Source organism: Symphodus melops (genome assembly GCF_947650265.1).
Source record: "Symphodus melops genome assembly, chromosome: 12".
Classification (NCBI taxonomy): domain Eukaryota; kingdom Metazoa; phylum Chordata; class Actinopteri; order Labriformes; family Labridae; genus Symphodus; species Symphodus melops.
Window position 1 is genome coordinate 21,856,387 of NC_136702.1, and position 24,294 is coordinate 21,880,680.

The window sequence follows — 24,294 nt, forward strand, 5'->3', positions numbered from 1 at the left end:
TAGAGATGAACTTCACTGATCTTGTTGGTTGTTCTCTGAAAGAAAAGGTAAACACGATTTCCAAGAGAGCCTTTGTCGAGAGTTTTGGGCCTGAGGGCAACTAAATAAAACAAGTATTGTGTGCCCACTGAAGCTCTCTTACATTTCAACTCCACCCATTTTGTGCTTACACCTGAATTACTGAATAATAACATGAATGTTCATCCTTAGAGGAGTAGATTCAGTGTCTATTATTAGGCCATCCTGCAGGCCTGCAACAACCAATCAGAGTACAGAATCAGAATCTGTTGCTGAAATATTCACCAACATGTTCACCAATACAATTCCTATTAAAAGTGCAAACATTAACGTTGGTGGCAGCACTAAAAGTTGTGTTAAGTGATGCAATAATGGAGCTGTTCTTTTGAACTTGTAAACAATAATTGTTTCTATATGTAGGAGAGCTACAACTTTAGTATATATAAGGAGCCATCACCCTGTTCTTACTTTTTAATGTTTGTCTCCAGAATAAGAAATAGCTTGAGGGTGAGCAAAAATAGAGATGAATACTGTTTAGGATAAATATGTGAGTAAATATTGGAACTTACCGAGCAGGAGTCCTCCATCACCGTGTATCTAAAGCGGTTGTTTCCCTCTGCTTTGAGCTCCAGGTCGTTGGAGCCTTTAAGGATCACAGCTTTCTTGTAGTTGCCATTCTTCTCGTCCTTGTAGCCCACTGAGTTCTTGCAGTGGTAGGTGATGGTCTGGGAGGCCTCTTTGGAGAGCAGGCGGATGAAAGTCATCTGAACTGTGACCGAGTTAGCCGGCTGGTCTTTGTTGCCATAAGTGAACTAAGGAAAACAAAGAAAAATGATCATTCAAACAAGATACATACAAACAGACATGTTTCTAACTCAGACATCAGTTATTCTCTTTTCACTCTGCGTTTTGTAGTTTTTAAGCTTTAGAAACAAGGATTTTTTCTTTTTCATAAGTTTCTTCTTCTATGAAGTCTTGAACAACTTCACGGCCCTGCTTCCTTTGCTCCCCCATCACCCAAACCTAAGCGCTCACATGTGTTCCACGGTTGATGTCAGCTCCGAACCACACAGGTTTGTTCCTGGAAGAGCTCCACCACACTTTACGAGGAATGCTGGCTGGGTTGGCAGTGATGCAGGTCTCTCCGGTCTCCATGTTGCAATGCACTTTGATGGCGTCCTCCACACTGCCTTGATTTGGATCCACCCAGTACTCACCTACACAACGACATAATCAGCAGTCTGTGCGCAGATATTTGGATGAATAGCTCTTTATGATTTATTCTGCAGCTGCTGTGTCAGCAACAGCAAAATAAATCACTTTAGTTGCATATAATTAAGTTTAGTTGACAGTTCAAAAACATGACCCTGACAATATTTCCAGATTTTAAAGCTCTGGAAGCGTACTCACCGCTCTTCTTCATGGGGTAGCACCTCTTCAGGTCGTCACAGGTCCTGGCGGGGTGTTTCTTGCTGCCGTCGGGGCTCTTCATGCTGTTGATCTGGCTGCTGAGGGCCTTCAGGGTGGCCTGCACGCCGGGGTCCACGGCCAAGATGGTGGAGGAGTTGCTGTTTGGCATAGCCTCGTCCTCGCTGAACTCGGGAGGAGGAGGAGGGCCGGAGTCGTAATCATGAAGACCGGCAAACAGGTCATCCATAGCAGCCACAGGGGGTCCTGGGGGACCAGGGGGGCCGGCGGGTCCAGGCTCTCCTGGAGGGCCCTGAGGTTTAAGAAGTCGCAGGGTTTATACAAATATTTCATTATGTTCGTACATTTTGTTGTTCTAACCATGTTCTCTATTAACTGAACATCTGTTCAACAATTTAATAACAATCTGAAACTTTTTTAACTTCTGCTTGTTTTTCTTTCATACTGATATGATGGTATCTTTTCATGAGTTCATCTCAAACACTAATAAAGAACTTCCTCTCTTTATATCAAGACAGTACCTCTGGTCCAATCTCTCCACTGATTCCACGAGTTCCAGGAGGTCCCATGGGTCCGGGTAAGCCATTGTATCCTTCTTTTCCAGGAGGTCCGATAGGTCCAGGAGGCCCCTAAATTATATTCCAGTAAACAATTAAGTCAGAACGCAGACAAGAAACTAAAGCACCCTGTTTCCTCCTTCAAAGATATTTTCTTGAGAAACAAATGAAAGTGTAGAATTTACCCTCGGCCCGCCTGGTCCAATGATTCCTGGAGCTCCCTGCTCACCTGTGGTGCCCTAAAAGCAACAGGTGTAGATCTATTAGGCACTATTCCATAAGGAACACAAACTTGTGACTGCTTGTGTTCATTTGCTATTTCATGTTTAATACAGTCTTTGTATATATTTAAATGCATTTTAAACTGAAGGAACAAATAACACTGAATGAAAGATTTGCTTTCAAAAAGACAAACTTGAATCGTTGTCTTTTCTCAGACATAGTTTTTCTCTGAGCGTATTTGAAGTGGGCGGATATTTATTATCTCATGTTCTCATGATTCAGCAATATCTAAATATATAACCTGATTTGTGATCATGTCAGCAGTGTCAAACAAACTTCTCAAAACATTACCCACACAGTCCTGATGAAGCACCTTATCTCAGTTTGTAAAGGTTCAACTTTTGATGACAAAAAGTTTTTGTTTCAAAGTTCTTTTAGTTTCTGTGTGGGCCTCGGCCTCACAGGAGCGTTTACATGGCTGCAGCCATGAAGATACATGTTTGAGTGTTGTAGGTTCTGAAGCTCTTCCTTGTTCATTGATCGTTTGTCACATCACATCAGTCAAATCCTTAAACAATCTTTGAACAACAAATCTTTGTGTGGCTGCAGAATGAGAAAAGAAACCCTGAGACGAGAGGTGTGACTTTAAATTGACATGATAATGAAAAGACCAAAATGGAAAGAGTAATGAAATGATGAAACAGACTAAGAGTACATTTGAATTGTTCCTCAACACCTTCATATGATGCAGATGGCCGTATGTTTCCAATCTAAATATGTTCCTCCTTACTAATTACAAAGTTATTGTTTTACTTCTTTAAATGAGCAAATCAAGCTAAACAAACAGGAGTCTGATCATTATCATGAGATCATTCTAAAGCTGCACTCATAGAAGCTTCTTTGATGCTGTATTTGTGTACAGTACATACAACTATGTTCAAAGAACCCCAAACATGATAGATGTGATAGGCATGATTTAAAGTGAGCACCACAGGGACTTACTGGAGGTCCAGGAAGACCCTGCAGACCAGTGAAGCCACGATGACCCTTCTGCCCCCTCTCTCCATGATCTCCAAGCTCCCCCTTATCTCCTCTTGGTCCTTGAGGTCCCTGAGTTAGAGAGATTTGACACATCCGTCAATACATTTTTGGGAATTTTGAAGTTTATACTTGGTTCTTCGCTACACATCATCAGTGATGATCACTTAAATGTACAGCAAAAAGGAAATGACATAAAAAGACTCACCCCTAGTCCCCTCTTTCCAGCTGAGCCAGGTGGGCCGACAGGTCCTCTTGAGCCCTGAAAAGAAGTTTAATAATGAGGAAGCCAGCACTGGAAAAATCTCCAAGTCCTTCTTGAAGCCAAACCCATCACTTGTTAACACCTTGTATAACCTCCTTCAAGTCTCAGCACGCCGTCAGAGCACACAGCACACTTCAAGACCATTATTCCAGCCTTGTGTTCTGCTGACGGACTCGAAGAAGCACAAAGAACAGAATGTTCCAGGACAAACAAAAGCAGGAAAACAAAATAGTCCACTCACAGCCTCTCCTCTCCTTCCAGCGTCACCAGGTGCTCCAACAGGACCTGGAGTGCCAGGAAGACCCTGAGGACCAATCAAACCTTCTGGACCAGGATCTCCACGATCTCCCTAACAAAAGAAACATCTGTTAATCAGCAGCAAAAGAACAAACTGTAAGTGACTTCTTCAACACATCTGTCACTCTTACCCGCTGTCCAAGAACTCCATCTTTGCCTGGAGGACCATCAGAGCCTGCAGGGCCCTGAAGACCGGATAAGAGACATGAAACACTTTAAAAGAGAAACTCAAGTGGAAGTATTTGAAAACAACAAGAGAGATTATCGTTCTTATTTACATCAGGACCAGGATCACCACGAGGTCCGTTTAACCCAGGAGAACCAACTGGGCCTGGAGGACCTTTATCTCCAGATGTTCCTGTGGATCCTTGTTTTCCTGGTGGACCCTAAAAAGGAAGAAACATGACAATAAAAAGACTGTTCCATGACAAATGTATTCTTTTTATTAGGAAAGGATCTCATGTGCAGCAGAATGAAGACTGAAGAAAAATACAGACCCCCGGTCCTGGAAGGCCTGGCATCCCACGCTCTCCTCTCTGACCAGGAAGACCCACAATGCCTCTCTGTCCTGTAGTTCCAGCTGGACCTGGAGGACCATCAGGACCCTAAAGCCACACATGTGTAGATTCAGAATATTAATTATAGTGATCAATTAGTTAATCAGCTCAGACATCATAGAAATACACAGTGTTCTTCTTCTGATGGTGGGCAATAATACACGATGAAACTCATGAATAACTTGAGTAAAGTCTGCCTGCTTTCACTGATGAACGTCTCGAGCTGTGAATTTTCTCTTGTCTGGATTCTCTGACCCGGATCATTTCCATATCTGCCCTCCCGAACCACAAAAACTCTCTACAGGCTCTGCCTTTATTTCACAATATTATCAGAGAGTCCCTCCTTTTTCTAAGATGGCTATCGCAGTAACAGCACATGAGACCAGCAACAGCACATCTGAGTTCAGTCAGTCTGTGTTGGAGAGGTGTCAATACATCCCAGAGTTACGAACAGCCACTGAAGTTAATAAGTGTGTGGGGTACCATAAAGACTACAGACTTCTGTTTCACTGAAACACTAACCCACTAAGGCTACGGATAGATAGTCTATTTTTTTTTTTAAGATTTATTTTTGGCCTTTATGCCTTTAATATAGAGGGAGGAAAGTGGACAGAGTCGGAAATCAGGGAGAGAGAGTGGGGAGAGACATGTGGAAAAATGGGCCACAAACTGGACGCGAACCCGGGCCGCCCACGCGAGGACTGAGCCTCAATACATGGGATCGCGCGCACTGCCACTGCGCCACCGGCAACCCCGGATAGTCTATTTTTAATCAATTCAAACATCATTACTGTAAATGAAAGATTACGGCTTCAATCCAATACAGAAAGTTAAATAAAAGAAGAATGTGCTATTAAAAGAATAAATCAGTGTACCGTGGGTCCGTCCTCTCCAGAGTCCCCTTTGTCTCCGGGACTTCCTGGTGGTCCTGCTGGTCCTCGTTCGCCTTGTCTTCCAGGGGGTCCATGGTCTCCGCGAAGACCAGCAGGACCTTCTCTACCGGGTGCTCCAATGGGTCCGGCCTCTCCAATGGGGCCCTGGAAAGGATGGAAGAGGTCATGAACTGGGCCCATTGAGCTATACAGTGTTGACATTTTTTTTCATGTATGTGATATAAAATACAATCCATCCACTTTAAAAAAAAAAAAAAGGAAATACATAATGTTTGATGTTTTCCAAGCCATCCATACAACAGAGTATTTGTTTATTAAGGGACACTTGACGCATACAGAATGTACCTTATGACTAATACAGATGGAGGGCAGTACTCACAGTGGGACCAGGAGGACCAACTCTTCCTGCAGATCCAGGGAAACCAGTGGGGCCCTGTCAGAGGGAAATTATACAAGATCATCACAAACTGCAGGAAAGGTTTTTGACCAGAATGTATTCACTAAAGTTTTAATGAAGAGACATAAAAATATGTAGCGTTTGAAGTTATGACAGTCAAAAGTCTAAAATACAGTTTAAAAGTATTTTAAGTTACTGCATCATATACACATAATTAGGGAATATTGCGAAAATCTGGGAATAAATTCCTTACCAACCAATTTCTACACCAATGTGTTCCTAAAGGTGTGTAGTTACACATAAAAAAACATTTAATTTCAACTCCCCTAGGAAAATCCGTGAGAGCTGCTGAAACTTTGGACACTTGGAACCATTTTTTTGAAAATTTGACTTTTTTTACATATACCTTAAATAGCATGTGAGGGGTCAAATTATGGGTTTTTTAGGATGCTGAATCCATTGCAAGCATTTATTTTGCACTAAGACCACTCCTTGGAAGAGAAAAGGCCATGCACTCTTTTACATGTGAATGATTTTTTTTATTTCAGTATCTTGAATATTAGTTTGAGAGCAACACTGCTGCACGATGTCAAATTTCTCAGAAGTCTAGGTCAGAGTCATCTCCAGACTCTTCATCAGCATGGATACAGTTCTTGCATGTAATGCCTTTACAATTTCCGCAAGCCGAGACACATTTGACACCATTCTTCTTGCAGCTGCACCGCTGGTTGCTGCAATCTCCATTGCAATTGCAGCTTGTGAACTGGAGTAGCTCCTCCGGAGCCATAGGGTCTAGTGTTGGAACTGGCTCATAACCATGAACTCCTAACATCCATCCATAATCACTCGGGTCAAAAGACATGCTCTTCAGAAGCATCCAGTCCTGGGTTTGGAGATAGGCATGGAGAGAATGCTGAGCAGCTGCACCCTCTGTTGGAGGAAGAGTTTCTGGTTTAATCAGCCCAGCTGCTGCCTTCTGTGAGAACATACTATACCGAATTGCACCTAAAGTACTTCCTGGTGCATTATATATGTGCTGGAAGATCCTTATACCAGCCCTGATTACTGCCTCCTTAGTAGCTTGCAAGTCAAGGAAGATGTCCATGTGTTCATCAATGTCTCCTGCACAAAACTTGTCAAAGAGAGTTGATTTCCCGTGGCCCCCGATTGCAGAAACTGTGTCACAACCGGTGAAAGCATGACAAAAGAGCAGGTAGCGTCTCTGTCTTTCTGAGAGAGCTTCTCTGATCTTCCTCACATCATAAGAGCCCTTTGACGTGGTTAATGACAGTGGATAATTGGTGCTTAAGCTATGGTGTACCAACATTACGAGCACGTCTGCATCTTCAGCCCGCACCTGGAAATAGAACAAGATATGTTAAGAGCATCTTCCACTGTGCAAAAAATCTGTACAATTGTGAAGTTATTTTACAATGCTAATGCTCGCCCCGACAAAAACACTTGCTTAACAATATGCCAAATCAAAATACAGTACAGCATAGCAAAATATCATCCACATAATTTGTGATGTAATTAATGTAACATTGTCATAAAATGTTTTACTAACCTCAACAGGGCAATCTTTAGCAGCAGCCAGTGCTGCTCTCACAATTAAAGTGTCAGCATCATTGTCACACTGCTCCACAGTGATCTGATGTCTCCAGAATATTGAAGAGAGGAGATGGACAAGCTCACACTTGTTATGAATGTTGTCCAAGAACTTTGCCCGTGGTGTCAAATGTATCATATCTGGTCGAATCTGTAGATCACAGCAGGAGTTCTTGGTACGCCGGATGTGGTCATGATCTTTTGGTGAGCTTCTATAGCCATCAAAGACCACAATGATCTTCTGGGAGCGACTGCCAATACACTGCACACTGCACATACCTCAGGTAACTGTCTGCAATCTCCTGCCAAGTCTGACCTTGTTCCCACTTTACCATGTAGAGTAGCCATCCTCCATCAATCACCAGACTGGAGCAGGGTTGGTCTGTGAGGTCAAGCGGATCAGTCAAGTCTTTCAGACTTGTCTTGGAAAAGCCTGATTTGTTCGCCTTGTTCATTTTTTGATCTTTGTTGTTGAATAATGACAAAGGGAATGGAGTCAGCTCATACTCTAAGCTTGTCTCAACTTTCATGTCCCGTTGGGATAAGATTATCAGTCGGTTGAACAACTTGAGTGAGTTTAGGTAAATCTTCTTGTCATTGACCTTGGGAATCTTTCTGAGCGATGACAGGGCCTGTACCTTGAACTTTACTTCCATGGTTGATGTCACTGACTGTCCATCCAGCTTTATCTGCATCTCTCTCCCAACTTCAGCTGCTCTCTCAGCATTGACTTTGTCACCCGCAGTGCTTGTAAATCCTGTTGAGAAGGACACAAGCAAGTACTTGTCTCGATCATGGTCAAATGGGTTGTTCTCCTCAAACCATTTGAGGGTAAGTTCAACTGCTTCAGCGTCTTGTTTCATCATCATTCTGGAAAGGTCTTTATGGAGTGGATCATGTTTCTTGACACCTTCCTCCATGCGCCGGTTGACATCGGAGAAATGGTTGAGGGTCTGTACCCAGCACTTGTGGCCTGAATTACTATTTCTCATCCTCCCTCTGCTCAACCCACCACCTGACTTGGCCGCCTTCATCAGTGTTTGCTCGATACAGATGTCACACCAGGTGCCAGACCAATCATGGCAAGAGTAACGGACAACATGGTTCCCGTGGGCAGTAATACTTTCCAAGGTCTCTTTGTAACCAGGTACAGTTTTGAAATGCTTCATGAGCTGACAATAGAGCCGCGCGCCCTTGGCGTAGTGATGATGCCCCGCAGCAGAAAATATGTCCAGCATTCTGGTGGCAATGCAGGACAGGTGCCCATCGTGGTCTGCAAGCCGCTCAGTTTTGATAAAGATCTTGATGACATCAACCATGTAGTGGTACTGCACCCAGAGTGCAGGCGTTCTTCCTCCCTCTGCAAGTTTTTTGAATATTCTTTCAAACCTCTCTTCAAAGACTGCAACTATTGGGCCTGTGTGTCTGGCTCCCATCTTCCCATCAGCAACTTTCTTTATGAAGGTCCTCATTTCACCAAGCTCATTCTCACTGAAGGCATGTTTCATGACATGCTGATAGATGGCTGCATCTATTAGGAGGTGAGCGCGGATTGCCTTTTCAAAACACCCTCCATTTAGGATGTTGGTGGCCGTTGTACTTCCTGGATAGATCAGCTGGACCAACTCTAGTAGTCCAGAATCACCCATGATACTACCCAAGGACCCGAGGTAGGATTTTAGGAGGTGAAACCCACCCAACCTTGGAATGATGGGTAGATTCCTCTGCTTTATGATATCCACTGCTTTCAGCCAGATGGGTAGATCGAAGGTCACTATGGTTATTTTGTCCCTTGAGAGACGCATGCACTCTTTGAGGGTGGTAAAGATAGTCCTGTGGTCATTAGGGTCACCTTCGATGACTGGGAGGAAGTTGACCTGTGTCCTCTGCTTGACATCATTTGCATGGATTCTTTTCATCCAGCCATTCCAGTTCGAGTGCTGGAACTCAGGATCTTGGGCTTTTAACACCCATCCTGCTGCCCAGAGCATGTCTCCTGGAGAGAGGAGTGGCTGGTCTTGTGTCATGGAGGTGAAGAGCTCAGCCATTGGAAGAAATGTGATAGAGTTTATACCTGTCTGTTTCCTGTTGGTGAATGGAAGAATCTTCACTTCAGCTGTCTTAAGAATCTTAGCCTTGTCGATTGCCTTCATCTTCACCCTGCTGACAGTTGCTGTCATCTGATCATCTGCAAATGGTGGTGCTGGAGAGGTGACTTTAATCATACCCATAGAATGAAAGGGAGTATTACCATAAATTGAAACAATGTTCAAATCGATATTGTCTCCAACAAACTGAGTGACTGAGGAAATTGAGCTTGTATCCCCAACATCAATGTTGTTCGTCTGATGGTAACTCTGTACTTCACTCTCACCAGCTGTCATAACTAATTGATCCTCAAGTTGGATGTCAACCTCAATCTCCTCTATCTGATTTTCGGTTTCTTCAGCAATGGTACCAAGAGTACCAGAAGCATTAGATATGCCCAGTCCATTCTTGTCATTAAGGAAGCAGTATTTGTAATTTAGTATTTCTGCATAAGACTCTGTGTATCCCAACCGGTGTAACTTGTTGAGCATCCACTTTGACCCAAATCTATGATCCAGTTGTATGGCAAGCCCCATCTGGTACGGCAATACCCCTGACCGAGGCCGAAAGGCCTTTATGAAGTTCTGTCCCCAAATGGCTACTCTTTCATCTGTCTTCACTATAGGTCTCAACAACATCTGAAGGCTCTCAGGAACAATGGCCAGCTGACTAGGGATATCAGTCATACTGTGTGCAGTAGGGTACGACTTTGGATCTATATCAATAGTGGCGATGTCATTACAAATTAACTTTACTGCAGTCTTTAAGATTTGAGTCTTTTCATTTCCGAACTTAATGTTAGCATGATGCTCTCGAAGGATAGTGCTGGTCATATCTTTGAAACAGAGAACATCTTCACTCCTCTGCTGTGATGTGAAATACAGTGTGTCCTGGTATTTCTCTAGAAGCTTCTTCTTCAGCCACTTTTTTGAATATGAGAGACTCTTATCCGGTGACTGGTCAAACTGCTGCATTTTTATGTGGACTTGGTCAAGTGTCATAACCCCATGCTCGAGTTCTAGGTCTAACCATTCACAGAGCTCATGAAACACAGCCTCTCGCTCCTCGTCAGTTTTTCTTCCCACATCTTTTGTCTTGGAGTAATGACCACTCGTCTCGAAAAGTACTTTGCAGCGCAAATGATACAAGGTTTCCTCTGCTACCAAGTCATTGATCCCTTCTAGGCGGCCAATGACTTCGGTGCCCCATTCATCTTTGCGCCCATGTGCTGTTTTCAGCAAGCTTGTCTTCAGTCCATCTGCAGTCAAATTGTCAGGGACTCTGTACCTTTTTCTGGACATTTCTGGATTTTTTGGGAAGATATGAGTGGGCTGGTTGCAAAGAATGCATACATTCTTGTACAAAAGCTGAACTGAATGTGAACTTTTAGAACTGCATGCAGCAGACACACTATATCCAGAGGAAATACGCCGTCTCTTTGCCTGTGCCAACTCTTTCTCCACCTCTGCTGTATGAGTTGACTTTCTGATGACCTGGACAGATTTGTTGTACAAATCACGCTTACACTCTTTGTGGTATGTCATTCTTCCAACTTCCTTTGCCTCCTTCATGCACTCCAAAATTTTTGCATTTTCAATTGCTTCTGCATATCCCAACATAGTTTGGTAGCCTTTATTTTTTGCCCTTTCAAGATTGTAAGCGAGCAGCTCTTGGCCTTCACAGATGAAACAAGTGAGTGGAGGTGCAGGTTTAACATTGACATCCATAATGCTACTCTGCAATGCCCTACAAAGAAAAAAAGATAGCATCTTAATTTCTTTCAAATCTCTAATCATTCTTGCGACATGAACGTCATCCTTTGTCATTTGTACAAATATCCTATCTCTACTATGATGTATTTAAAAGCAAATTGGGGGTCAGATTTACAGTTACTGCAAAAAGACCTTGAGAAACCAAAACAAACCACTGAAAATAGCGAGCTAAAGTTGGCATAAGGCAGTCAGCTAACATTTAAGTAAGTAAAATGTAATCAGATGCACTTGGAGTGTGTGGATGTTAGCTAACTAACCAGGATACCTAGTGTTAGCTAGCTCTAAGCTAGTTTGCTGACAGTACACTCCATATATAGTATTTATCAATTTAGTGACATGGAATATTTACAGTTTTGATAATAAGTAATACTTACATATAAGAGGTAAAATTGTCTTGCAATATCTTGTTGACCAGTGAATATTGTTTGATAGGCCTATGTGTCGAATTTATGTCTGCCCATGAGCATATTTAAATAAACCTATGACGATAGGGAGAGTGGGGTAAGTTGATCGACCCCCTGTTGCTAGGCAACTATGCACCTTACATTCTGAAACTTCTTTTGATACAGTAACATTTCTGCATTTAAGTTATAATGGCTCTTATGTTAAAGCTGTATATCAGCCTGACATATCAGCTGTTTTTCTGACTTCATATTTTCATGGCTCTTTGTCATAGATGCATTCTCATATTTTCTATTGATAAACAACATCCCAAATTAAATTACATGTTTTTATAGAACTTCTGTCTCAATTGTCTTTGCATGGAGAAACACATCTATAACAACTGGCTCAATTTACCCCACTTTCCCCTACCCTGGGATTTACATGCAACAAGCAACATTTATTTTCTCTTAAACAAAGGGTTTTCAAAAGCACAGGAAAAGCAGACATGGCTGTTTCTGTACCAAGTTTTTAAGTGTCTCGGCTTGCGGAAATTGTAAAGGCATTACATGCAAGAACTGTATCCATGCTGATGAAGAGTCTGGAGATGACTCTGACCTAGACTTCTGAGAAATTTGACATCATGCAGCAGTGTTGCTCTCAAACTAATATTCAAGATACTGAAATAAAAAAAATCATTCACATGTAAAAGAGTGCATGGCCTTTTCTCTTCCAAGGAGTGGTCTTAGTGCAAAATAAATGCTTGCAATGGATTCAGCATCCTAAAAAAACCCTAATTTGACCCCTCACATGCTATTTAAGGTATATGTAAAAAAAGTCAAATTTTCAAAAAAATGGTTCCAAGTGTCCAAAGTTTCAGCAGCTCTCACGGATTTTCCTAGGGGAGTTGAAAATAAATGTTTTTTTATGTGTAACTACACACCTTTAGGAACACATTGGTGTAGAAATTGGTTGGTAAGGAATTTATTCCCAGATTGCCCATGTATCTGATAAAATACCCTTACTAACAGTAAGTAATTTAAAATGATCTTACTGGAGCACCCTGAGTTCCTCGTCCGCCTTTCAGCCCAGCAACACCAGTTGGACCCTGGGAAAACAAAGCTCTATTAGAAAACATTTATCAACAGGAATACTTGCAAAATAATGAAAAAATGTATTTTCCGAATGAATAAAAGCACTGAAACATCCAGGCTGGACCACAAAAAAGTACAACTGCTGACATTTGTCAGTATATACTTTAAAGCACAATTACAGGAAGGACTACTTTAAAACAAATTTACAAGACAGCATTTTTATTCTGTAAAGACGTACAGGAGGTCCATGAGCACCAGACAAGCCTTGAGGTCCTGGTGATCCAGCATCTCCTTTCTGGCCTGGCTCTCCAGGCTCTCCCTTGACTCCAGGTTGGCCATCCGGGCCCTACAAAAAAGTTTAAAGTTTAAAAAGTAAATCAAAACCAGCTGAATGTGTTAATGAACCCTTTAAATCCCCTTCTGTATCACTATTAAGATACATAAATCATATACAAATTAAAAAAAATAGCAACAGCGATATCACTTACAGGAGTTCCAGCAAATCCAACACTACCTATGGGACCAGGGTCACCTCTTCCCCCCTGTAACAAACACAAAGACAAGGAGATGAGGAGTTCTAATGAAATCACCACATACTGGAGCAGCAGTTTAATCATACATATAAAAGGTTAACTAGTTAGAAAAAAAAAACATTGAGTAGGTCTACTCACTGGCCCTCCTCTGGATCCTGCAGGACCAGCTGGCCCCTTGGGTCCAGGTTCTCCCTGTAAAGATATCACAAGTTAATCAAATAGTCATTTCCAAAGTCCTTCATTGAGCCTGTTCTTTCCATAATCCTTCCAGGTTTTTTTTTTCTTTTTATGATTCCAAGGCAATGTGAGCCAAACACTGTCCTTCACAAGCTGCAACATGCCATCAAACAGCCAAGAACACAAGAAGCTGAAGGATTAACAGCATAGTTGGTATCCTGGGAACTGACACTTTCCTAGAACACAACTTGTTTCAGTCTTGAATCAATCTGATATAAAGATCAGCCTTTTAATGTGTGTCAGAAAGAAAACACTGCACCTTCTCTCCGCTGGGCCCAGCAGGTCCGAGTGGGCCGACAGGACCCGGGGTTCCCTATTGACAGAGGGTATAAAGTGAATTCAACATGACTATAGACTAACATTTGAACAGCATTAGTACAGATAGCTTGCTTACTCTAGCACCGTCATTTCCAGCTGTGCCCTCTGATCCTTTCTCACCAATCGCACCCTGTAAAAAGGAAATCACTGTTATTGGCAGACTTCTTATATTTAATTCAAACTCAGACGTGTTGATTGTTACATAACAACGACTACTGCTTTTAAAGATCAATTAAGTGCATTTCCAATTAAACAAATTGGTTTTGCAACCACTTACGTTAACCCAATTTGTAGTCAAGATACATGTGTTGTTATAATATGTGCATACTATCAACTACATGCATGAGTTGTTGGCACAAAAGAACAAGATAATGATGGACTTACTCTGTCCCCTTTGGGCCCAGGAGGGCCAGAGATGCCTCTCTCTCCTGGCATTCCTTGAAGACCTGGAGGACCAACATCACCAAGTGTACCAGGGGGACCAGGACTACCCTGCAGTGACGAAAACAGAAGTCAGCAAGATTAATTAATAAATATTAGACACATTTTAAGTGCAATCAAACAATTGTGAATCCTAGGACTGCCAAAGTACTTATGATCTTTAAAAAGCTATTTCCCCTGTTATATCTTGGAGCTGTGTGTCCCTGTGTTTGCTACTACTTATATGTAGCAAAATGCTACTATATGCTACTACTTACACTACTTATACTTATATGTCATGCATTGTTAATCTTGCAACACCTCCTTTTTCCGTTTGATGTATTTTGTTTTAAGGAGGTTCATATCTTTTAACTTCAAATCTTTAGTAAAAATCTTTAGTAAGCTTTTTAGCCATCACATCAATGGAGTGGACTTATATATATTGAATATTTTTAAAGCACAGAAGTTTCAATTAAACACCAAGCTTATCAGTCTCATATTGTTTTGAATGGTTTAACATTGCTGTACATATAAGTGATGTCTCTTAGTACCTTTGGACCATCAGGACCGGGTGCACCAGGGATCCCCTTAGGCCCCTGCAGACCAGTTGAACCCAACTCTCCTCTCTCCCCGGGGATTCCGCGCTCTCCCTGTGGAAGAATACCCAAACCCATCAGATTCAATCTTACTTGGAGTTTAACTAAACTAAATAATGTAGCCGATGAACTTACCCTTGGTCCAATCTGGCCCACAGCGCCCAGCTCTCCAGGAATACCCTTAAATAAATCAATGAAAACATCTCTTATTTATATGGACTTCATGTCAATTCAAAGGATTTAAGAATGGTTTGAAGATTAAAGTACAACTTGAAAAGAAGAGGCTTCGTTTCTAGCTTTTTGTCACACTCACTTGGTCGCCTGGTTTTCCGGGTTCTCCTGGAGGGCCTTGATTTCCAGGTAGACCCTAAGAATACAAGATAGTCCAATATAACCATTATAAGCCTTCTACCTGTCACTTCAAAGTCTCAATATAAGTGATACACTACGACATTTTCCATATCAACTGCATCAAAGGCAGTAATTGTGCATAACGTCTTTTCACGTCATCATTTACGCACCTGAAATCCATTTACACCTGGAGGTCCCTGCTCTCCTCTGTCTCCTGCGACACCCTTTGAGATGAAAATGAAATGTCTCAGTCATCTTTGAATGCATTTAAAAAATGTGTGTAATGGTACAATAGCAAAATCAGACTCTTACAGCAGGGCCAGGGGGTCCAGCAGGGCCAACTTCTCCATCTTTTCCAGGAGGACCCTGAAGACATTTTTTATGTTATATTTTTGCTGTGTATACTTTTTGAATCATAGAGCACCTGCATGCATTGTTCCCCATTAATGGTGAAGTGTACAACCTTCAAAAAACAGTACTCACTCTCTGACCAGCTACTCCTGCAGATCCTTGTTCCCCTGTCTTTCCTGGGTCACCCTTATGTTAAAAGTATTTTTTAAATTAGAAATAGAACATGAAATAAATGGACTGATTGGAAGAATTTAAGTGCAGAACTTGAGAGACTCTGCAGTATTACGTTGAATCCTTTAGGGCCTGGCACTCCCATGGTTCCTGCTGGTCCTCTGTTTCCAATGGACCCTGCAGGGCCTGGACGACCATCTTCACCTGGGGCACCCTACAAAGGAAATCAAACTTTGTCTGAATGATGTTTTTTTTTCAGTTATCATAACCTAAAACCTAAAATGTAGTAGTGTTAATGTACAGTTATTGAGCACAGTAACCTACCAGTGGTCCTGGCTTTCCTTCTGCTCCCTGGACTCCAGGGGTACCAGTGAGACCCTAGGATGGAAAATGGAAATGCAATGGAAATGTTGGATATGGATATGAAAACAATGCATTTAATATTATAATTGGTAGACCAGCTGGATATAAAGATGTTCAGTGTTACCCTTGCACCTGGTAGACCAGCCTCTCCTGTACGACCAGGGTCTCCTAGTGAGCCTTTGGGCCCATGTGGTCCAGATGTTCCACGATCTCCTTGGGCACCCTTAAAAACCAATAAGATAAGATATAGGAGTGCCAATCAAAATGCCCTAGGCACAAACCCATGCACAATCTGGCTGATACTGTGCTTACGACAAACAGCAGTAAAACTTCTGAGTCTAAAATATACAGTACCTTGGGTCCTGGCATGCCATCAGCACCAGGGAATCCTCTGTTACCAGGAGATCCCTAAAAAAGATCATTGGTTAAAAACCACATCATATTATTTATCCAACAAAGATGGGAAATACTGTATAATGTGTGTTCAGAAAAAAATAACACATTCTTATCTGGAGCTCTAATGAAAGTTCTATATCAACAGAAAATTTAAATCTAGACTTCTCAAATTACAAGAGGGACGTCCACTATTCATCATCCACGCTTTAAATCTGTTTGAGTCTTTGGAAACTATGGACAGAGTAGATTATCAAGTTCACCTAAAGATTAGACTGTGGCAGGAGTCCAAAGGCTACACAGACATGAAGAACTTGCAAACTCCATGCATAAATCCCACGGCAGCCTCCCAACTTTTTTGCAATGAGGTGTTTGTTTTAACCCTTGCTGTGCCACTTACCCTTCCCTGCATTAATAGAAACTGCCCTTTTTAAAAACTAATGTACCATGTATGCCTATTTTCTCCCTTAATGATTAATTCTCTTCCTCTCATTCAATGACATATCCTTTGTCTTTAAAGCGCAGCTCTGTTGCAAGAAGCAGTTACATTTTGCCCACAATGCTGACTTACTCTCTCTCCAACAGGGCCTGCAGGGCCAACAGAGCCAGAGTCACCACGTTGTCCTCGCTTTCCTTCTTCACCCTGAGGTCCAATCACTCCTTGGGATCCTGGAGGACCCTAGAATATTGACAAAAACCCACAGAAAACTATATTAAAGCTGTTTCACTTACCTAGATGATGTTTAATTTTTGTACAACAGAGTTAAATTATAGTAAGTTCTTCAGATATACTTCAAACTTACAGGTTCTCCTTTGGGTCCAGCTTCTCCTTTGAATCCTGGCACACCAACATCTCCCTGTCGCAGAAAAGTATAAAAACATGAGTTCCCTACACAGCAAAAGTTGACGATAAAGAACTAAACCAGGCATGAATTTTCCAAATGTAAAGCTGCGTTACCAGTGTTCCTTTGATACCAGGCTGACCAGTGCTTCCCTGAGGTCCTGGTGGACCAGCCGGTCCAAGATGGCCTACTTGACCTTGTGGACCAAGATTACCCTGTCGAGAGTCAATCATGTTATATGTGACCTTTAAGTATCCTTATTCTAAATATTTGATGAGTTTTAAATAATTTACTGAGAACATACCACTGGTCCTTTGGCACCCGTGCCACCATCTATACCCATGGGTCCCTACAAGACGAAATGGCATTTAGATCATAATAGCAGAGCATTGGGCATTTTTCTGTGATGAATGAACTATCCTGTGGAAGAATACAACTACAAGAATAAACACGACCAATTTGCTAAATAAGTTGCTTTGTTAGGTACATCCTTATGACTATCTGTTGGTCATGTGTAAAGTAAGTTATTTACCCTGAGGCCAACTGGTCCTGCCCTACCAAGGTGACCGGTCTCTCCTCTCTGTCCCTGGGGGCCCTCTGGACCACGGACTCCTGTGGGACCAGGTTGTCCCTGTGGAGGTTCGCCAAGTACAGTTACTATGTAGAAATACATAGTAACTTTACAGTCTTACATTTTACATTTTACAGTCTTCACCTTCATTCCTGGGGATCCAGGATATCCAGATGGTCCACTGAGACCCAAGGGACCCTGTTAAAACACCATTAATTATAATTCAACTTTGATGCAACACCCCAAATGCTAGTCTATGCTAAATATAAATTTAAATAATCTATCTATCTACTATAATTCAAAAGGGTAAAGCACCTACCATTGGACCAGGTTTCCCCACGTTACCAGGTGGACCACGCTTCCCCTATAATACAAAAGAAGCACTTAAATAATAATTACAGTAAAACTGTGACGTTAAAACAAAATGGTGTTTTACAACCAGTAATTTCTCTAAAATTCTGTGCCAGACAGAGAATGATGATGACTTCCTTACAGCTATACCGCCGGGTCCGGAGCGTCCTCTCTCCCCTGGCATCCCAGCAGGACCCTGTTACACACAAAAGTCAACAGTGATCAAGTCTTATTAAGGATGAACTCTTATTTACCTTCATTAAAGGTAAGATCACATGGCAAAATCAGAGAATGGCATAACAAACTATATATGTATTGGTTTCTTTGACAACAAAAGAGACTCAGCTTTAACCATTCAGTGGGTAAGGAAATCTTACAAAACCATTAGAAAGTTATATCTTACCATGGGTCCAGGTGCTCCCATTGGACCAGAGGGGCCTGTAGCACCCTTGAAAACAACAGAAAATACAAGTTTAGTTTCACAATATAGCGACATGACATGGCACGTTGTCTCACAGTCCAATTGAGTCAAACAGTATAAATCTGCTAAACCAAACAACAAATAAAATCAAAGTTTTGCTTCGAATTTGATTTATACCTTTGATCCAACAGTTCCAGTTTCACCCTTTTGGCCAATAGGTCCACCATGACCCTAAGAACAGAAACAGTTAAACACTGTTAACAGTTTTGTCCATGCAGATGGACCTGTTTCAAATGGGTAATAGAACAGTAGAACACATCCAAATAAGGTGAAAACACTTTCATGCACAGTTTTGTGATAAACTGTGCTGTAGCAGCCAAGTCAAGAAACAAAAAACATTTTAAAGGAGATTCCATTGATGTTTTGTATTTATGTAATTTAGCTGCCGTAGTGTTAATGGATGTTTCAAAGAACTGAAACTCACCCTGTGACCCTTCAGCCCAGGAGGTCCTGGTGTTCCTGGAAATCCTCTGGATCCCTGAAATGTGTCAAATAAAAACAAGTGTCAAGTATTCTAACTGTAAATGCACAGATTACACATATTATCAAACAGCTTCCTGTATAACAGGCAGATGATTCAGTGTGTTCAATGAAGTGATGAAGATGTAGAGGTTCATAAGCTTACAGGTGATCCAGAGAATCCAACTTCTCCACTATTTCCTGGTGTGCCTGGCTCTCCCTGCGGGAGAATAGGAAATCAATTTACAAAACCTTGTTATGTTAATAACATTAATTAGTGCCATAAGAAATGCCACCACAGCCTGCACTCCTCCACAGTATTTGTGAGTAGCTGTCCATAGCTTTGATCTGATAGATATGGCTTTTAAGTTTTGATTTGTTTTTTGTTAATTATCAAGATTGTAGGATAATGCACACATGCCAATGGCCTGTTATAAATGTCTCAGGCGTTTATTTTCTCACTTTGTAGGACATTTAATTTGAGTCTTTTATTTTGCCTCATTAGGCCCTGAAAGAAAATCAAGTGTTATTTTTTGTTTCTAATTCAAAGATAGACTTAGCAGCTTGTCAGTTTGACATGTCAAAAAGTATTTAAATGTCACTTCTGAAACCTCATTTTAACAACGATCTGACCGTTTAGTTCACGTCTGTAGCTTGTCTATAAATCTACATGTCCAGGATGTTCAAATTCACAATGTAATGAAAGTACTCAGACCTATCTGTGTCAGGGTAACAGGTTTAAACTCAATGTTTAAAACTTTTAAAAATCAATCAATCTTTATTGGTTTAGCGTCAATTAATTACTAAAGTTATCTCAAGACACTTGATAAAGAGCAGCTATAAACCTCTTTGTTATATTACAGTGTTAGGTTCCCAGATCTTACTTACATCTTCACCTGGTTTCCCTGGTGGGCCCTCGGGTCCCCTCTGCCCAGATGGACCCTGAAACGCACAAACAAACAAACACAAGAAGTCAGAATTTAAACATTCGGCAAGACACCAAATCCATCATTATACAATGAAAATCTATGTTTCCTCACTGTCGAGGTTGTAGGTGGTGTTTCTCTATTTTATGCCTATACCCGAGGAAGTGAATTACTGATCTAAACAAAGTGTACAAAAATGATAGTTTACCATGTGTCCTGGATCACCGACTTCTCCAGGAGGTCCCTGGGGTCCAGCATGACCCTATGAGGACAGAGGGAAACGTTTAAAAGAGACAGAGTAAGCAAAACAAACAAATACCTTTTAGTATTTTGACAATTTAAAGCTTGCTGTGGACTTACAGGTGAACCGTTTGGTCCAGGTGGTCCTCTGGTTCCAGCCTCCCCCTTAAATCAGACAATGCAAACACAAATGATGGATGTATTTAAGTAAAAAGCCAGAGGTATTTAAACCTGCCATCTGAGGTCAATGACACAAATGGCAATTGTTGATACATATGGCTGTTCGTTTTCACTGGAGAAAGTCAATGAACTGTAAACGGAAAGCACAAGATTCCTTAAATTATTCACTGATCTTAAATCAAAGCACACTGAAATGTTTGACTCAACAGATGTGTTGCTTTTTGTGAAAGTTGGACTAAAATATAAGCAAAGACCATGATCATGATCTGTTTGAGGAAATGCTTAACTTATCTCGTTAGCTATGTAGTCCAATTTATCACTCCATCATTCTGCCTCATGCTAAGAAAAGAGAGACATGGGTGGACTAACTAGTGGACATAAATGTAGAAAATAATTTAATAATGAAAGCAAGAGTTTATTCATCCAAGCCTACTGGCAGATGATTTATTATAAGGATACAAACCAGACTGCTTAAAGATAAACTGCTTAAACCATCTTAATCTTGAGTTTGCTAACTTAGGTGACATTGTCAACAGAAGTGGGCTGCTGGTTCGAGTCCCTGTTGTACATGAATCTTTCTTCAGAAGGCCTGCATGTTCTCCCTTTGCATGTCTGGGTTCTCTCCAGGTACTTGAGCTTCCTCCCACAGTTCAAAAACGTTCTGGGTTATTTAGTACTGTAACTCTAAAATGTCCCTGTAGATGTGAATGTGTTGTCTCTTTCGATGTGTCAGCCCTATGTTTAACTGGCGAGCGGTCCCGGGTGTAACCCTGTGACATCTGTGATCAGCTCCAGCCTCCCGCCACCCCAAACGGGAAAAGCAATATAGATAATGGTCTGATGGATAGTTCTTAACAGAGGAACAGTGTTCCATCCATTTGTTGTTGAAGAAAGACTCAAAATAGGCCCTTTATTTTCATTGCATACAAAAAAACCACAAAAACCTCATTTGCAGCATTCCACTAGGACTGCAATGTTAACATCTTAAACATTTCTATTGTCTCCTCTTAGCTATTAAAGTCTAAAAAGTCTAACTTTTGTGATGTCATCAGTTAAGGGAGTTGAATTCTTTCCAATCAAAGGCCTGTATTACAAACTTAGGACATGTATGGTATCCCAACTGCTTCACACTAAAAAGACAATGAGTCAAAAAAAAAAACAAAGCTCAAGTTGCATTACTGCAAGTGAACATATATGAGACATATAGATGACAGGAGCTTTCTATTTACTTTCTTGGAACCTCCTTAAGTTTTTGGAAAGGCATCACTATAGAAGGCTTCTCTTACAGTATGTGACAAATGAAAAAGGTGAAATTCAAGATCTCAAATTTGCCACAAACAAAAAAAATCAGAGAAAGCACCACACCTTCTAACCTTGGAGTATTAAATCAGAGCTTGTAAAATCTAAAAACTGTTCTCTTTTTTTTTGGTAGCGTCACTCTCATCTGTGCTGCAGGTGGCAGCCAAATTTAAACAAAATCTTTCAAATGCAGACCCTTATCTGAAAACAGTAATGCAATAGTGTCCTTTTGTGCTGGAGAAGAAACACTGACAAATCGAGTTAAATCATACTTTGTAAACATCCACTCACCCTTGAGCCCGTTAACATGCCCTGAGGTCCCATTTTTCCTTCTGATAATCCAGCCATCTCAGATCCCAGACCCTGCAGGAGAACAACACACACTCATTCAGTGAGTTTTCATCAGAGAACAGAATGGCCTACAGGCCAAAATTACAATCACATTTGGGGACAAATGATAAACACAAAAAGGAGAAAATAGAATTATATTTAAAAAAAAACTTTTAAATCAGTGGAATTGGTGGAAGTAAATACTATCCAAGGATGAGCAAGGCTGACATCATTGTAATTGTAGTTTTAGCTTCAGCTTTGTTTGATTAACAATCTGTCTGGAGGGTATTTAGTGTTGTTATGCACTCTGTGCATGTAAGCACATGCATAGGTGTACAAATGTGTTTCTGCAGTATTTGGCAGGCGTGTTTGACTCACTCCTGGGTGCGTTGGATGTCCTGGAGGTCCTGGTTCCCCGGGCTGACCTGGAATTCCAGGCTCTCCATCATAACCTGCAGGGCCCCGCAGTCCCTAGATAGCCCAGAGAGAGAGAGACTTTTTTGACCTTTACTTAAAAAGCATTTGCTTAGTGTATGTTCAATAAATCAGCCTTGATGCTGCTGTCCTCTGCGCTCAGAGAGGCTCGTTCATTCATCATCCTGCTAGGATTCTGCTTGCAAAGACAATTATACAATAAGCTGTCATACACTATAGTATTTTGCACTCGGACACAAAAAATTAGAAATGTATACACATTCAAGAATTTTCTCACAGATGGTGAGTGAAGAAAGGGGCCCGGTGGATTCTTTAAACAGGATAATGGATTAGACTTTTTTTTTTTTATTGAAATATGAATATGTTTGAAGCCACAAGAAATCATTATTGAGTCCTTCATTATAGTTTGGAGCTTGTAGCCAGAATTAATGAGACACATCCTTTTAAATTGCAAAATATTTGAAATGATACAACTTTGAAATTGTAAAGTGTTACCCATCATTCACTCTTTTCTACATGACAGGGGGGCTTTCAGACCCTGGAGTCAAGTTTTGTTTTTGTGTTCAAATGTGCAGATTACATTGGTGGTGAAGGGGAAACTGTTTGGGTGGTTCTTTATGTTTTAATGGAGTCTAATTTATTATGAAATGCTGCTGTTTAACCTTTCTGTGTACTGACATTTGTCCACCACAAGAAACCTCAAGGTTTTATCCAGGGTTTGCATGAATACATTTCTACCTCAGCGATATCAAGTGAAAGAAACAAGAGGTTCATTTGATCACCCCACCTTTGCCATTTACGTATGAAGTATTAAATCAATCAAATACAGTTTGACACTATATGTTCTTTGTCCTGTGTGTGGAGACTTGTGGATAAGACTTACAGGCCTTCCCTTGTTTCCACGAGATCCCCTCTCTCCTGAAGGGCCGGGAGGTCCCTGTTGTGATGAACAGACAGAATCATCAAGAATCAGATAGTGATCAAATCAAAGCACAACACTATACCGCTCGTAAATATAAGACACCAGGGGCTTTAAATGTCACAGTGACTCAGAGTGCATTCTGCAGAAGTCCTTTTTTAAGGTGAAGTTAGGAGCGTTGACTGTCCTCTTGTGCCATCTAGTGTCAGCTCAGGTGGCTCAACAAGGAGGACAGAAACTGGGGAAGGTGTCATGTGCAGGAACGGAGACAGCCAAGATGCTCACCATAGGTCCAGGGCGACCTCTAATACCAGTCACCTGCAGGGATAACATTAAATATAGATGAATAACTCTTGCATTCAGACTATTTATTCCACACATTATAGTGTTTTAAAGAGTGAACACTCACAAGTGGGACATCCCCTGGTTCTCCTTTCTGACCCTGATAGAAACAGAGACACAATTTCAAACCCATTCTCCATGATGTTGATAAAAATATAAAACGAGATCGAAATGTCATAAATCACAAATGTGGGCTTACCCTAAAGATCCTGCCGCCACCTACAACGAGGAGAAAGGATGAGAAAAAGTGTTTTATTATTTTCTATAGAAACGCAGGGAGTCCTCTGTGGCAATAAAGAAAAAAACAATAGGCATCCATTTTTACACTCCTATCATTATGTTTAGAAAACGGTTCAAATAATTTCTGTAGGTTCCCAATTTGTTTAAATTGTTTGAAAAAAATTGTTATCTTGTCTTGTTACTCAAATTCACTTTTTTCCCAATTTTTATTATTTTCTTCTTCTCCAAATAGCATCTTATTCATGCGTCCATACATTTTTTTCTGTGGGGAAATAGTGAAAAATGTAAATCTCTACAACACAAGCTTTTTCTCTGTGAAATGAGTTTGGTT

At 41.1% G+C, this 24,294-nt stretch overlaps 2 protein-coding genes across 2 annotated transcripts in view; both read right to left on the reverse strand.

Annotated features, from left to right (window-relative positions):
* col5a2a (collagen, type V, alpha 2a) overlaps window positions 1–24,294 on the reverse strand; it is a 48,637-nt gene that overhangs the window by 1,226 nt on the left and 23,117 nt on the right. Inside the window, exons 3-53 of the mRNA XM_079356885.1 lie at window positions 23,923–23,942; window positions 23,791–23,823; window positions 23,667–23,699; window positions 23,346–23,399; window positions 22,406–22,498; window positions 21,989–22,060; window positions 20,339–20,383; window positions 20,187–20,240; window positions 19,941–19,994; window positions 19,219–19,272; window positions 19,018–19,071; window positions 18,711–18,764; window positions 18,516–18,560; window positions 18,255–18,308; window positions 18,081–18,125; window positions 17,906–17,959; window positions 17,723–17,821; window positions 17,495–17,539; window positions 17,307–17,405; window positions 17,152–17,205; window positions 16,920–17,027; window positions 16,310–16,363; window positions 16,080–16,178; window positions 15,917–15,970; window positions 15,708–15,806; window positions 15,554–15,607; window positions 15,383–15,436; window positions 15,241–15,294; window positions 15,033–15,086; window positions 14,855–14,899; window positions 14,675–14,773; window positions 14,088–14,195; window positions 13,780–13,833; window positions 13,645–13,698; window positions 13,287–13,340; window positions 13,104–13,157; window positions 12,854–12,961; window positions 12,576–12,629; window positions 5,655–5,708; window positions 5,258–5,419; window positions 4,323–4,430; window positions 4,104–4,211; window positions 3,957–4,010; window positions 3,770–3,877; window positions 3,472–3,525; window positions 3,228–3,335; window positions 2,189–2,242; window positions 1,968–2,075; window positions 1,429–1,738; window positions 1,054–1,235; window positions 588–830 (exon numbers count right to left, since the gene is read on the reverse strand). Coding sequence (XP_079213011.1) covers window positions 588–830; window positions 1,054–1,235; window positions 1,429–1,738; window positions 1,968–2,075; window positions 2,189–2,242; window positions 3,228–3,335; window positions 3,472–3,525; window positions 3,770–3,877; window positions 3,957–4,010; window positions 4,104–4,211; window positions 4,323–4,430; window positions 5,258–5,419; window positions 5,655–5,708; window positions 12,576–12,629; window positions 12,854–12,961; window positions 13,104–13,157; window positions 13,287–13,340; window positions 13,645–13,698; window positions 13,780–13,833; window positions 14,088–14,195; window positions 14,675–14,773; window positions 14,855–14,899; window positions 15,033–15,086; window positions 15,241–15,294; window positions 15,383–15,436; window positions 15,554–15,607; window positions 15,708–15,806; window positions 15,917–15,970; window positions 16,080–16,178; window positions 16,310–16,363; window positions 16,920–17,027; window positions 17,152–17,205; window positions 17,307–17,405; window positions 17,495–17,539; window positions 17,723–17,821; window positions 17,906–17,959; window positions 18,081–18,125; window positions 18,255–18,308; window positions 18,516–18,560; window positions 18,711–18,764; window positions 19,018–19,071; window positions 19,219–19,272; window positions 19,941–19,994; window positions 20,187–20,240; window positions 20,339–20,383; window positions 21,989–22,060; window positions 22,406–22,498; window positions 23,346–23,399; window positions 23,667–23,699; window positions 23,791–23,823; window positions 23,923–23,942 — 4,028 coding nt within the window. The remainder of the gene's footprint in view (window positions 1–587; window positions 831–1,053; window positions 1,236–1,428; window positions 1,739–1,967; window positions 2,076–2,188; window positions 2,243–3,227; window positions 3,336–3,471; window positions 3,526–3,769; window positions 3,878–3,956; window positions 4,011–4,103; window positions 4,212–4,322; window positions 4,431–5,257; window positions 5,420–5,654; window positions 5,709–12,575; window positions 12,630–12,853; window positions 12,962–13,103; window positions 13,158–13,286; window positions 13,341–13,644; window positions 13,699–13,779; window positions 13,834–14,087; window positions 14,196–14,674; window positions 14,774–14,854; window positions 14,900–15,032; window positions 15,087–15,240; window positions 15,295–15,382; window positions 15,437–15,553; window positions 15,608–15,707; window positions 15,807–15,916; window positions 15,971–16,079; window positions 16,179–16,309; window positions 16,364–16,919; window positions 17,028–17,151; window positions 17,206–17,306; window positions 17,406–17,494; window positions 17,540–17,722; window positions 17,822–17,905; window positions 17,960–18,080; window positions 18,126–18,254; window positions 18,309–18,515; window positions 18,561–18,710; window positions 18,765–19,017; window positions 19,072–19,218; window positions 19,273–19,940; window positions 19,995–20,186; window positions 20,241–20,338; window positions 20,384–21,988; window positions 22,061–22,405; window positions 22,499–23,345; window positions 23,400–23,666; window positions 23,700–23,790; window positions 23,824–23,922; window positions 23,943–24,294) is intronic.
* On the reverse strand, window positions 6,190–8,094 carry LOC306832311 (uncharacterized protein). Its single transcript, XM_079356886.1, has 2 exons — window positions 7,240–8,094; window positions 6,190–7,029 (listed from the first exon to the last, which is right to left on the reverse strand). The coding sequence occupies exons 1-2, from the start codon at window positions 7,555–7,557 to the stop codon at window positions 6,271–6,273; spliced, it is 1,077 nt and encodes a 358-aa protein (XP_079213012.1). The 5' UTR covers window positions 7,558–8,094; the 3' UTR covers window positions 6,190–6,270.

Excerpts from the sequence above, each read along its gene's own strand:
- LOC306832311 (XM_079356886.1), bottom strand. The coding sequence starts at position 7,557 with ATGTGCAGTGTGCAGTGTATTGGCAGTCGCTCCCAGAAGATCATTGTG. Across the intron at positions 7,030-7,239 it reads CTAAAGATTGCCCTGTTGAG|GTGCGGGCTGAAGATGCAGA; the intron begins GTTAGTAAAACA and ends TTCTATTTCCAG.